This window comes from Pagrus pagrus, assembly GCF_965226575.1.
Source record: "Pagrus pagrus genome assembly, chromosome: 15".
NCBI classification, from domain to species: Eukaryota; Metazoa; Chordata; class Actinopteri; order Spariformes; family Sparidae; genus Pagrus; species Pagrus pagrus.
In genome coordinates, this window is record NC_140199.1 from 11,283,881 (window position 1) to 11,297,515 (window position 13,635).

Consider the following 13,635-nt stretch of genomic DNA (forward strand, 5'->3'; position numbering starts at 1 on the left):
AAATGACATTGATTTAGAACAAAATCAGTTTAGACTATTAAGGCTAAATGTATTACAAAGTATTCTATTACATAGAAAAGAGAGAGGCTAAGGCAACTTACAGTATGCATTTTTGTTGGCTCAGAAGGAAATAACTTTCCCAGTAGTGTAAGCTCAGATCAGCTGATTTCAGCTCATAATTCACTATACTTCTCAGGTTTGTATTTATTGTTTTTACCATCCAGGCTATAATCTTATTGATCCAGCCCGGACTCCAAAGGCAACGAACCATATTGACATCACTACAAAACTACAAATTGCCGACAACTGACAATTCATATCGGGAGGTGAAGGGGATGATGAGATTGCAGTTGTGTTTCAACATATGTAAATGTGACACCGGTGGACATTTTTAGGAGACCTCGGGATGTGGTCAAAATCTGAGATTTCTGATGAGACAATAGATCTCCAGCCATGTAGATCTTGGACCATCCTCACCACGTTGATCCAGGACCACCACCATCATGTGGTCAAGGACCAAAATAGGTATTTTAAGCCAAATTTTTTTCCCTCACCCTAACCAAGTGGTTTTTGTGCTGAAACCTAACCAGCACTTGAGCACAGCAGCGTCACATGATAAAATTGAATATCCAATCTACAGAAACGTTAAGTTGCAACATAAAGAAATGTTAAGTTTCAATATATGCCCCATTTGCAGAAACATTCATTTCAAAATGATATTCTGGCAATTGGATTGATTGAGCTTTTATTCCACTTTTGATTTTTTTCCCTGATGTCTGGGTGTTGTGCCCTTTAATCACTTGCTTAATTTCCTTCCGAAGCATGTGACAACCTTGGTAATAGGTGATACATATAAAAATAAAAGGTTTACTTACTTACAAGCTTTACCATCGAAATGCAAACATCCTCACTCAATGTAAACTGTACAGCGCTAGAGTATGTAGCCTGACATGACAACAGCCAGTAAATGTTTTATAAATTGTTGAATAAGTAGAGAATTGGCATGAGCCAAGATACATGCTTGAATCATCTCCCAACCTCACTCAACACATGCTGTGACAGAGCTAAGGGAAATAATTAAAATACTAGCAGATAATGTTTGTCAGCTTCTGCCACTCATCAAGTCTTAAAGAGTCTGTTTTGTTTTCCCACGCCACAAAACTCAGAAGCAGAACCTATCAATCAATGTCAACCTTCCATTTCTCGCTCTCCTTCCTTCTCTCTGCTCTGTCAGCTCCTGTCTCCCCTGTAGGCACTACCATTCAAAGGTGAAAGATAGCATGCTCAAGTGCACACACACACGTTTGCAAGACTGTACACAGATACAGCTATAAAGGCATAGTGCCCATGATTTGGAAAGTGACATCATTTGCACTAGCTGTAGGTGAAAACATCAAATTCAGTCAACTGAATTTTAAAGCCAATCCAAACACGCCCGAAGGTGCAGTTTTTCTATTGACCTTGCTAGCACTACAGAAACTCAACACTGTCGATGGGAAAGCACAACTTACCTGTTGATATCCTCAAGTTTCCTAGGAAGGTCACTCAGGAGTTGACAGGGAGAACGGTTATGGCCGGTGCCTGATGGAACTAGTGTAAGTACCAAAGTAACATAATAAATGACACCCCGGCGGCACTTTCAAGTGCCGATTCCGGTTAAGTGAAAGGATGCGCTGGAAGTGCACCCATAATTCCCACAAGGTATCATAGGGGCTAGGAAGAAGGTGAATACAGAACTTTAAATTTTTTCCACAAAAATCTCACTTGTCTTGAGATGTGTTAAGGATGGCTGTGTGCGTGAGCAAAGATAATGGAAGTTAATTCACCTGTTTGTTTCAATTTTGGGTCATCGCAATTAAGCTATGTTTTAAAAAATAAATAGGTAGCCGTCACACTGAGAAAAATTAATCATCCATGGCTCTAATAAGCCGTGGTAGTTCCAGCTTCCTTGCTCAACCTCAGCCCTATCCTGACTCTTAACTTCCTTACCACAACTGGTTCGAACAGCCAACACTGTGACAACAAACAACAAACCCAAACTTTAGATTCTTAAAGTCCATTCAGCTACATCTGATGTATGTTCTACTGTGCTGCTTACCGTGCCCAAAATACATGTTCTACCACTACTTGTACTAGAGAAGAAAGTAAAGCAGAGGAAGGGGAGTCATTGGGATAAAGCAGAAAAATTCTGGCAAAGCGATGGAGTGAGAAAAAGAGAAAGAGGTGAGGGGAAGAGTGACAGTTTCTTTAATATCCGGCTTGCGGGCAATGTTTTCTTACACAGCAGTGTGTTTCTGTGTGTGTATTTTCCAGTAGCAGTTAGTTTCACAGCTCTGGGAATTACCCAGCTGTCAACGAACCACAGCTACATAAAGAGCCGATTGACAGATGAAGGTGCTATCCAAAGGACACGCCCACTAAGTGTCTAATTATTGATGACACAAGACTCCTGAAATGTTTGTCCATGTAAGTGTCTCAAATCTATAAGAGTATCAGTAGCCTTCTAAATGTACTGTACTGTACTGTAGGTAACCACTAATATATATAAAAATATCTAATATCCATTCAAACAGACGTAGATCTGGCAAACTCGGTATCCAGAAAAACTGTCAGCCAGTGTTGCCGTAGTGAAAACAGTGTTCCCACACCAATAGTTACGTCCAATCTGATTTTAATGGGCCTCACTTTTTTAGCCCTCAGCTCATTTCCTCCTTTCTCTCAGAGCTGTCACTCACTGAGTCAGCAGAGGGAGAGAGAAAGAGAGAGCATGCTGTGCCAGCTGTCTAGAGTTACATCTGCCCTTATGCTATTTGGGTCTAATGGCAATAAACTTTTAGAAAGCTCAAAACGCCATGAATCACACAAAAGAACTCGCTGGAAAACACACATATGCATGAGTGCACTTTTCTCAGACCCATTCACCCATATATAAATTCACACAAACGTATACACACACATGCAAGCACATAGACGCACTTAACCCTTAGACTAGGAAAAGGTATAGGGTGTATGTGTGTGTGTGTGTGCGTTTGCGTTTGCGTTTGCGTTTGCGTGAGCTGACAGGCAGGTCAAAGTGATGTCCCATCTCATATCTGTCAGCACCCGGAGTTTATTTACCCGGTTATATTATCATTTGTTGACCTAGTCACATGATCTGAGAGCGGGAGGTACAGAACCCCAGGCACCCCAGAGAGCCCAGTCAGGACGTGATGAGAGACACGGGCCTGTGACCTAACACACTCAGCCACACATATGAGCACAAGCACTTGCACAATATGACCTCCTCCTCTCTCTTTCAAACCTCTGTTTTTCTCCTTACCCTCAAAGATCTCTGTCATTCCTTTTCCTTTGACTTTTGTCACCCTCTGCTGTCCTTTTTATAACCCCCGTCCCTCTCTTCTTCTCATCTTTTGCTTGTTAACAATGAAATGGATGCTCTGTCAGCCAACTCCAACAAATGACAATACTTTGACGCCTGCGGAGTGTAAGCCGCTGAATAAAAAGACATTTGACATTAAGAAGAGTATAAATAAATCTCAATAAGTGTATCTCTTGGCTACAGTATATACATTGTGCATAACTGGCTGAGTGTAGAGAGGTGCCCTGTCAGTAATCCTGATTTATGGGGGTTACCTCAATTCGAAAAAAATGCAGATTGAAAAAATCACTAGAGCTCAAGTAATTAGTCAATTAATCTTTTGGTTGATCAAGAACAATCTGATGTTGATTCACTATTAGTCACTCCTTATCAAAAAAGTCAAATATCCAGTATCTAACTCCTGATATCTGATAATAAGCCGTTTTCTCTGCTCTAGATTATTGTGGATTGGAAAATTGTGAATGGTCATCCTCAGTCCATTTCCATCCTCTCATTCCCCTTTTTCTTCCCACAACCTACCATATATGGAGAACAATACTGCAGTAATATCTGTTGTAAATAGTAGACACACTGACTTAAAGCCCGTCTTTCCTTTCTCACACGGTGATACACATACTTGCAATGAAGAAAAATCAACATTGAGCTAACTGTTGTTTCATCTGCAAACACACATGAACGCATATGGACGAGGAGAAGCTAGCTCACAAGAAGAAACAAATGTCAAAACATACGTCATGCCTGATCCCCATTAATTGAGTTAGCTGTCACCCTGAGCATCATCTGTTGACACAGGCCTCAGCCAAGTTTATCTTTTTCTCTGCTTTCCTCTCTTCTCTCAACCTGTTTGAGTTTTTACCATTTGTCTTGTCACATCTTCAATCCCTCACTCACATTCCCTCTTTGCCTTAGGACCCTATTTTGGCTTTATTTGTTTTGCCGGAAATACAAGAGCCTCACCTCGCCTCTGCAAAAAGACTGAGTAAAAATAGTGAATTTAACAGCAAACTGTTTGGAGACTGAAATAGGCTCAATTGTTTAACATTAAGTTTCACTTTCTGTCCAGAAATATAATTGTTTTGATGTGTCTGAACAGCTATTATGTTCTCCTCCTTTCCTCACTCTTATTCCCTCTGTGAATGGTGGTTATGTGTTGATTCAGGTGACATAATTATGCAGCCATTTTTGTCAAGACTCTCTTAAATAGGCTATACTGCTTACACAAATTAGAAACATTTAAAAATACACATGTTCAGCTGTGCACCAGGTGACTGTAGCAGGCAGTGCTATAACAATACACAAGTGTACAAGCACAGTTATTTAGTAAAGTGCTTTTATACATCCTGAAACACACACACACATACACATGCACACACTTGTCTACTCAGCTCTTTGCTCAAGTGTAACTCACAGCAGATGTTCCACTGCCCAGGGACAAGAAGCTCTCAACCACAAGGAGCATCCCAACAGAACAAAAATGAAAACACACTTACCTGGTATGTTCCAATGCCGATGTGTTTAGGATCAATCTTCACAAGCTCCGCCATTGGATCTTGGACACGTCTTCCAATGGACACTGTCAGCACACACACACGCACACACACGCACGCACACACACACACATACACACACAGGAAACAAACATTGGATTCTGTCTCAAGAGATTCTATGGTTTTCTATCTGAATCACAGTTATTGAATATGCAAATCCATATTATTTATAATTACAGAATATGCAAATTGTCTGCATATAACAGTGCTGGCCTGAGGGCAGGCCAAACCTAATTGTCATTCCTCCACCCCCAATAATAATAATTAAAGCTGGCTTTCAAATGGAGTCTTTGCACCTGTCATTTAGCTTCCTGATAGATGTTGGCGCCACGAACCTTTGAAACCACTAATTTTGGCAGACCCGTGCACACCGGCACACAAAGTCAAACGCAGCACACAAATAAACACACACAGCTCGTATCGACCAAAGTAGTGCTGCTTTTAACGATGGAGTCTGTAAGGCTTCAGCCTGCTGCTGCATGAAGCCAAATGTCTTTTCCATGAATATGCTGGCAAGCCCCAGTGACAAGGAGAAAAATTACAAACAACCTGACTCACATACACACCATAATACATGACATCACCCCCCAACACACTCCCAGGCACACAGAGAGGGAGTGAATAGCACAGCCAAATAACTGTTCACATTCACATCCCTGTAAAAGACAAAGGACGTGGCAGCTCTGGTTGTTAAGTTGTTACCTCAAATTGTTATGTTTTTGTTACTCTGGTTATCAGGGTTATCCCTACCATTATAAACCCAAGCTGTTTTGGCCGCCACCTAAACAAGATGAATGTATAATCAATGCTGAGAGCATTAGGGCCAACTAAATTACTTTTCTCAGATCTAATGCTGGTAGTTAGTGCCCAGTGGACTTCTTTAGCAAGTTTTATCATTAAGTTTTTTGTGGGTTTTCTTTTAATCCACTCTACATTTTTGTACAAGGATATCATAATTAAGGGCGGGAATCACATAGTACCTCACAATATGATACAACTCAGGATATGATTCCCAAGCTGAAGAATACAAAGACTCCTAAAAAGGCAAAGTGCAGGAATTATGTATTAATTGATTGCATTTCGCTGTCAGTTTTTACAGAATTTGACACTAACTGAGATGAAACGATAACAAAGGTGCACAGACTTAGCTTAGGGCCCCTTTATCACAAGCGCTGACTGCAACTTGTTCATGTCCACGACTGCATTCATTCCAATGTGCCAGTGCCAGCGACAGTGTATTGACAACTGTATCCCAAGAGGAAGTATCACAATATAATGCCATTTCAACATATATTTTTATATTACTTTTTTTTTTTTTAAATCAAAACATGTAAAATTTTCAAGGGAGAGTACCCCCAACCACCCCGCCAAATATGTGTAACTAAGTTTTCTACAAACCAGGGAAAACACTGGTTATTACTCTCAAAGTCCTGGTCCTATATTGAAGAAAATAACCATTGCACTTCAAAAACTCAAAAATAATCTTCAGTTATCTAATGTACTTGATGGTTTGAGTTCCACCAAGGCAGAGAGATTGAACTCAACAATACCAATTTTAGTTTTATAAAACACTGTATGATGACACAGGACACAGTTTGTTGCCCTCCTTGTCCTTCCAGTGTTGGTGCTTGCCATTGTTTCTTATGTGTGCATTCAGTGTACATTTGAATTTCAGTGGTCAGTGCTGTAGTGTGCTGCATGAGATGTGTCAGACTTAGATCTCTGAGGCAGAACGAACAGACAAAGAGAAGGAGAAGGATGAGATGTAATAGAGGGAGTATGTCTGGAATCAATGGCTTTCCTCTCCTCTCCTCTCTCTCCTCTGGCTGCGGTGGGAGGCTGCTGCCTGAGATAATATTTAGACAGGGATGGAGTTTCAACCCTGGCCTTGCACAGTGCACCAACAAAACTCTCCAATACCCTTTCAATCTATTTGGTCTCTAACTCTCTCGCTCTCTCTTTCTGAGGGGAGACGATTTGTAAACTGAATCCATCATAACTCTCCAGCTCTTATTGGAATTTTATGAGTAAAATTCAGTTCCTAAAAAATGGGAAGGAATGGAGAAAGCAACAAGAGAGGAAGAGCTCAGACACGTCGCTCAGGAGAAGTGGGCGAATGTGAGACGCAGCATCCTGGCGGGACAGGAGGACATCTGTGATGTTGTTCCACTGATTTTGTTGCAAAACACGAGGACAAAAAAATATTTACAACCAAAATACAACTTTAAGAGAGATGAAGCATGGATTCCCTATCATACTACAACATGGCAATCAATAAGTGACAATAAGGGAAAACTGATCTGTTATCTTGATTGATTTGGTGACCAATCTTCCATGTTTCTGTCTTGGATTGGAGAGAAGAGGAGAGAAGAGGAGGACAGGAATAGATTTAACACAAAAACAGTCCTCCTGGAAAGCAGTTAAAATACTTTCTAACACCACTGGGTGTCCCTAGACTTCAATAGAGGAGATAGATGGAAGCTGCCTATAATTCACAGTTCCCTACATACTATGTTACATGGCAACTCATATAGACAGAGGCAGAAACACACAAAGCCCCCAAAGGTAAAACAGAAAAGACACAAACGCTCTGTGGCCACATCCGATTCTATAATCACAGTGTCCAGTCTCAGCACCCCCTCTTTTTATACCCAAAGTCAAACGCTGTAGATTTCTTATGGCTTTCATTAGGGGTATAAATATGGCTCTCCGTGGCTCTCTGTGCTGCTGACCACAGGAAACTAGCGAGGAATAATCCAGCCTCGCTTGATTCATGGCTTTTATAGAGGAAGTCTGCTGGAAACATTTGTTCTCCAAAACTCGAGTGTGATTCTCTTTTATTCCACTGTGTTTTCAATGATGTAGTATGTGGAGTGAGAGCAGGAGAGACAGAGGAGAACCTAATAGCAATGCCAGAAATTCACTGACAGTGTGACAACAGTGTATGTTGCTGGTAAGAGGGTGGAAATAAAATTAAAAGAAAATGTCTGTGGGCATATTTTCTGACAGAAATGTAGATTGCCGTCTACAATATGCACTAAATTGCGATGTCTAAAAAAAGGCTGAACATGTGAAAAGTATAATGTAAATGTAAAAATGCTCTCTGGCCTTAGGGATCAGGCGATTTAATAAAATGGGTTTTTGATTGCTGGTCATACAAAACAATTTGACCAGGTCATGTCGAACAATAGCGTTTTTGCTATTTTCTGTCAAAACAGTTATCTAAAAAAGCCCCATACACAGTGTCTTTCACATCACAAGTAACTTTCATGGTCAAGAATAATTATAATGGATAAAGTACCTGCACTCCTAAGGTTTGGGTCCAAGTCTGGCATCTCTTTGACCGCCTCAGGACTCACACTGTAGATGGATGCTCCTGCCTCATTGGTTATACTGGGGAAGGAAAGAGAAGGGGGAAAAGTTCAAGAATACGAGAAGGAGAAAAAGAGTAAGATGACAAGAGAACTTTATATGGAACATGGAATAAAAGGGCAGGTTGGCCAGTGGAGGGGACGGAGAAAGAAAATGGTGTAAGTAGAGGAAGGAGAAACAGAGCAGTTATCATTGCCTCAAAGACATAATGGTAAGGCTATTAAGGAAAATCACCACTGCCTTGCACCTTGAATAATGCAGCTGACAGCTTCTCAAACTGGTTCCTCATTTGACTCTGTAATAAAAGCTTGACCATCATAACGGACATTAAGTCCAAAGTAGCATCAGAACCAGCCTTAACGCTAAGAGCACAATTACGATCTTTCAAATGCTTTTCAAATTATTATCCAGCTGACAGCAGGTGAAAAGAACCATATAAATCCTGATTACATATCTGAGTCAGTGGCTGAACACTATACATATTCAGAATAGGTAATTTAGTATAGCAGATAACTGATTGAGATCATTTTGCCCTCTTAAGGTATGGCACACACTTTAGGTAAGTATAGTTTTACAATCGTCTGACCACCTTTTCACATTGAAACAACTGACACTTTAATGACAGACACTGTGACATGTTTGAGTGTTTGATAGAGCTCAGGGCTAGGAGTCAGCAGACTTCTGCAGTGCATTCACAGTTTATGTGACACTACTGCCATCTAGAGGCCATTGGGTTGCACTGCTATTTGTCAGTATCTACAGGACCTTACGGTCATGGATGAGGTTGAGGATTGGATGTACAATTCTTGCTCAATCAATTTTTTTATTTACTCCCAATTTCCAACCGTCAGTTCCTAAGGAATTTGCAGCTAACATCTGAAGCCAATCAGTAAAGAGAACAAAGTGCGTTTTCAAACTTAAATTTCCACCAAAATAGTGACTCTACAAAGGATAGGCGGTTTCAGACACTGGATGGGTGGATGTCGTAAAAATGTAAAGATTCAGGCAGTGTGTGTTAACATCTACTGTACCTAAAATATTTTCAAAGGGGCTTTTAGTGGCTGTTTTTATTTGAATCGGATCAAGATCCATGCATTATTTCCCTGAGAAATTTATGAGAAAAGGTTGAAAAAAAACCCTACCTCGCAATGTTGAAGAAAGTGAGAAATATTTCTTAGCTCTGCCCCTTAATCTTGATCAAACACCAAAATGGGGTCTATTCTGTGCCCAGGACCCATCCTCCATTCAGGTTTCTTGGAAATTAATTCAACCAACCAACCAACAAATGGACACGGGTGAAAACATAACCTCCTTGGCGGAGGTAATAAACTTCAGTCATTAGGATTTGCAAGAATGACCTATCATTCCTAATAAATGTTTTGTATTGCTTAGTTTCATTACATTTTTGTGCTATAAAATTGTCTTGTTTTCATATTATGTTCAAAACAACATTTCAATTGACACTAATATTTCCAACTATTATTCTTGTTGAAAAAAAAAAAACGGGTTCAAATGAATCAATAGTCAGTGACTTCTTTAAAAAGAAATTGCAAATAATTATTATATGTCAAGGACTTCTTGAACTTGCACAATTGAGCGGAAGTTCAAATGCCAGTTTCTGTGTTATTGATGTTTTTAACATGAAGATCTCGAAAATGAACAGATTCTACATGGCAACAAATGATACCATTTCCCATGTTAATGTATTCAGTCTAAAGTAGGCCGCTTATCATCCTTCACCACACAGACAGGATGCTGGTACAACAAAGCCACTGATACCCGTGTTAATGCTTACAACATACAACTGAAGCTGTCATGTTGTTTAGTCCTTCTGCTCTCTCGGGTGGATGGAGTGAGAGAGAGGGAGGATTGGTGGAAGAAAGGGGGGGTTTTTCCTCAGGGCTGACCGATATGACGAGGGGGTCAGCACCTCCCCGATGTCCACAATTCAGGCCTTCTGTTGTACACAAACACAGAGACACCATCCCAGAGGCCTGGAAATTGCCTCAACAACCTTGCCAATTACAAGTATCTCGTTAATGAGGAGTGGCAGAGGCCTTCTGATGAGAATCACATTTAAATGAACTTCTCCTCCCTCCCTCTTTTCCCCTCTCTTTCCCATCATCTCTATTCATCCCTTCCTCCGCCTCACTGTTCTTTTTGTCAGCTCCTTGTCCTCCATGCTGACAGCTGACATATCGCCATGGTGACACTTCTTAACAAGCAGTGGCACATGACCTTCAAGGAGGTCAAAGGAGAGCTGGTCATTAAGCTGAGACACAAAGACGCACATAATAATTTATGCTGAGTAAGACGCAGAAGATAATATGAGATAATTCAAAAATATCAACAAACAATCAACTGAGTATGAAGCCAAGACTTTTTAAATAAAGATAGAAAACACAGAACACACACCTCTAACCTCCCTTGACAATGGAGGTCAAGTAAAAGAGTGGCAGTGCCTCATTTTGCCTTATGTTTGAAAAAGAGAGAAAGAACGACAAAAAGACAGAAAAGTAGAGATGAGGTAGACAAAAGTAAAGAGTGAAAAGGTGAAAAGGTGAAAAGATATCATTAAGAACATGTAAAAAAGTAGAACACAAGTGGAAATAGAGAGAAAGGAGAGGGAGGCCACCAGCCCCTATCATGTCTAACTTAATTAAGGCTGCCGCTGGGGCAGCTGGGTAACAGCACTGTCATGGATACAGCTCTGAGCCCTCATCGACATAGCGTCCATGGCTGTCGCCATTGTGAGGGCATCATCCTGGCAGCCAGCAGAAGGTTGTCTGCTCTCTGGCCTAAGTGGGTGGATGGTTGGAGCATGGAGACACACACACACACACACAAACACACACTTGGAGACACAAAGTCAATGGTCGCCTCTTGGTGTAAAGCGATGACTTGATGGCCCTGTAGGGTTATCACTTATTCGCACTGTCAATTGTATACACACACACACACACACACACACACACACACACACATATATAAACAGAGGCCTGCCTTTAGCCCTGTCCCATCTTGGGGCAAAGTCACAAACTGGCTCCCCTACCAGTTGTCTTTGAGACACACCCTCGGGCTGACACACACACACACACACACACACACACACACACACACACACACACACACACACACACACACACACACACACACACACACACACACACACACATGACTGGCCTCCTGCTGCCCCTCAAGAAACCTAACATTGGGAGAGATGGATACACACTTTGATACCTCATTACAGCCTTCTGGCTCACACAGCCCTCATCTAAATTAAAAACAGCTCATCAGATCAGTCAGAAAAGAAGAGGGGTAATAATATCACCAACCAATTTGATACACAGGACAAAAAGTTGGAGAGAGGAGGGGCAGAGACATAAATTGCTTTGAGGCTTAATGCAAAGAGGGCTATGTCTCAACATGTCAAAGGCACATACCTAAAAAATGTTTAGGAAAAAAAGAAGGCAAAGTTGATATGAAGTTTAAAGAAACTGCTGAATTTCAAAGTACTCCAATGGACAGACAATGTGGGAATATGGATCATGTTGAAAATCTGCAAAGGGTTCAAAACTTATCATATGGATCTGAAGCATCTCCATCAACATGACTTTGAAGATATTAAAATTAGTTAATTTAACTATTAAAAGTAGAATATAGGGGTAGGTCAATTTCCTTTTTTTACCGGCCACCAGTTCTCCCCTCCAGAATAACTTCAAAACTGAACCACCATTGTGTGAAATACAGTTTTACTGCTACTGTTAATTTTAAAAGTAATAATTCCCTAAATCTCAAAGAAATATCTCCCTAAATCTAAATGCAAAGCAGCAGTCAGATTATTATTTTTTTTTAACATCAACCCAGATCTAGCAGAATATGCTTTTCCTTTCGATCATGCATCCCAAATGCAGCTCCAGGTGAAGTTGCATGTAATGTAGTACTGGCATATTTTTTTTATACATCTAGACTATAAAAATTATGTAACCTTCAATTATTTGCCTTTGCAAACCGAAGAAAATTTTTTTACAACATGGCTATACAAATTATGTACCGAGTGGGATTCTACAAAAAAAAACACCAAAACTAGAAAGAGATCTGTAAAATTCAGTGCAAAGTAATGAGTGGGGTTACCTGAGTAATTAAACCAGGGAATATAGCCAATTAAAGTTTAATTTTCAAGAGGGCTTTTCAAATCAGACACACTGAGGATTGCATCCACACACAACTAGTGCCATACTATAATGGCTCAACTTGTCACTTTCTTTGTCCACAACTCAGTTTGTGTTCAGGATACTTGGATTGGCCTCATTTTACTGACTTAGAAGGAGCTATGATGTCACATATTACCAGCCCAAAGTATATTCATACAAAACAAACACACACACTCACAAAACACACACACACACACACACACAGACACACATAAGTTTCTCTGTCCCGGCTGCTCAAACAGCTTGGGTCTATTGTTCAGTCAGCTGCAAAGCTTGACCTCAGGGAGACAAATTGAGGGACGCACCATCTCTCTGTAACACACACACATACAAGCACACACACACGTCGGGTCTGAAGACGATGACATTTTTCACAGAGAAAAGCGTCCAAATGGCAGGTGTCAGGGGCCGTCAGTCTCTAGCGGGGCGCTAGAAGGCAGGCAGGCACACGCACACACACATAAACTCCAACTGCCAGTGTGAGTCTGTGGTACCATCTGCCATAAAACAAAGATGTAATGAAGAAATAATGGGCAGATTAACTGATAATGAAAATAATCCTTAGTTGCAGCCATACTGCACATATAGTAAACCCTGTTTTTTAATGTCTGATTTGTGATATTTGGCTAGGGCTGGGCAGTATCTAATTTTTGATAGCGTTAAACCTTCCCCAAATTTTTCCGAGGTATACATTATTACCATCAGCTGATAACAAATCAAATTAGAAGGCTTTGGGGGAGCCATATAATGCACAAAGCAAATTTGCTGGCTCTCCCTTGTCATTCGGTTGGAACCCAAAATGCTACCCGATTTCAGAATTAGCATTTTTTGGGGGGGACCAACTCCCATGAGTTGGCAATGCACATGTGTGCTGGTGTGTCTATGCTTCTGGCGGTTGAGAGCAGATTGCCAGCAATACTTTCCCACAATAAACACACTGACCGCTTCAGCTCACAGCAGTGTCTCTCGACTATGCAGAGTGGACAGGCAGAGTGTCTGCAGGGAGGGCCACCCCCCATACACACAGAGCTAGAACAACTCCGTTTCGGCAAGCTGGCGTTTGCCACCTGGCTGCTCATGGAGGGGCTTTCTCTAGCCCAGAGACACTCCAGCAGCGAAAAGT

At 41.0% G+C, this 13,635-nt stretch overlaps 1 protein-coding gene across 1 annotated transcript in view; it reads right to left on the reverse strand.

Annotated features, from left to right (window-relative positions):
- The window catches only part of srbd1 (S1 RNA binding domain 1), a 53,914-nt gene that overhangs the window by 17,191 nt on the left and 23,088 nt on the right, over positions 1–13,635 (reverse strand). The window contains exons 15-16 of the mRNA XM_084374728.1: positions 8,228–8,319; positions 4,870–4,952 (exon numbers count right to left, since the gene is read on the reverse strand). Of these exons, the coding sequence (XP_084230854.1) occupies positions 4,870–4,952; positions 8,228–8,319 (175 nt within the window). The remainder of the gene's footprint in view (positions 1–4,869; positions 4,953–8,227; positions 8,320–13,635) is intronic.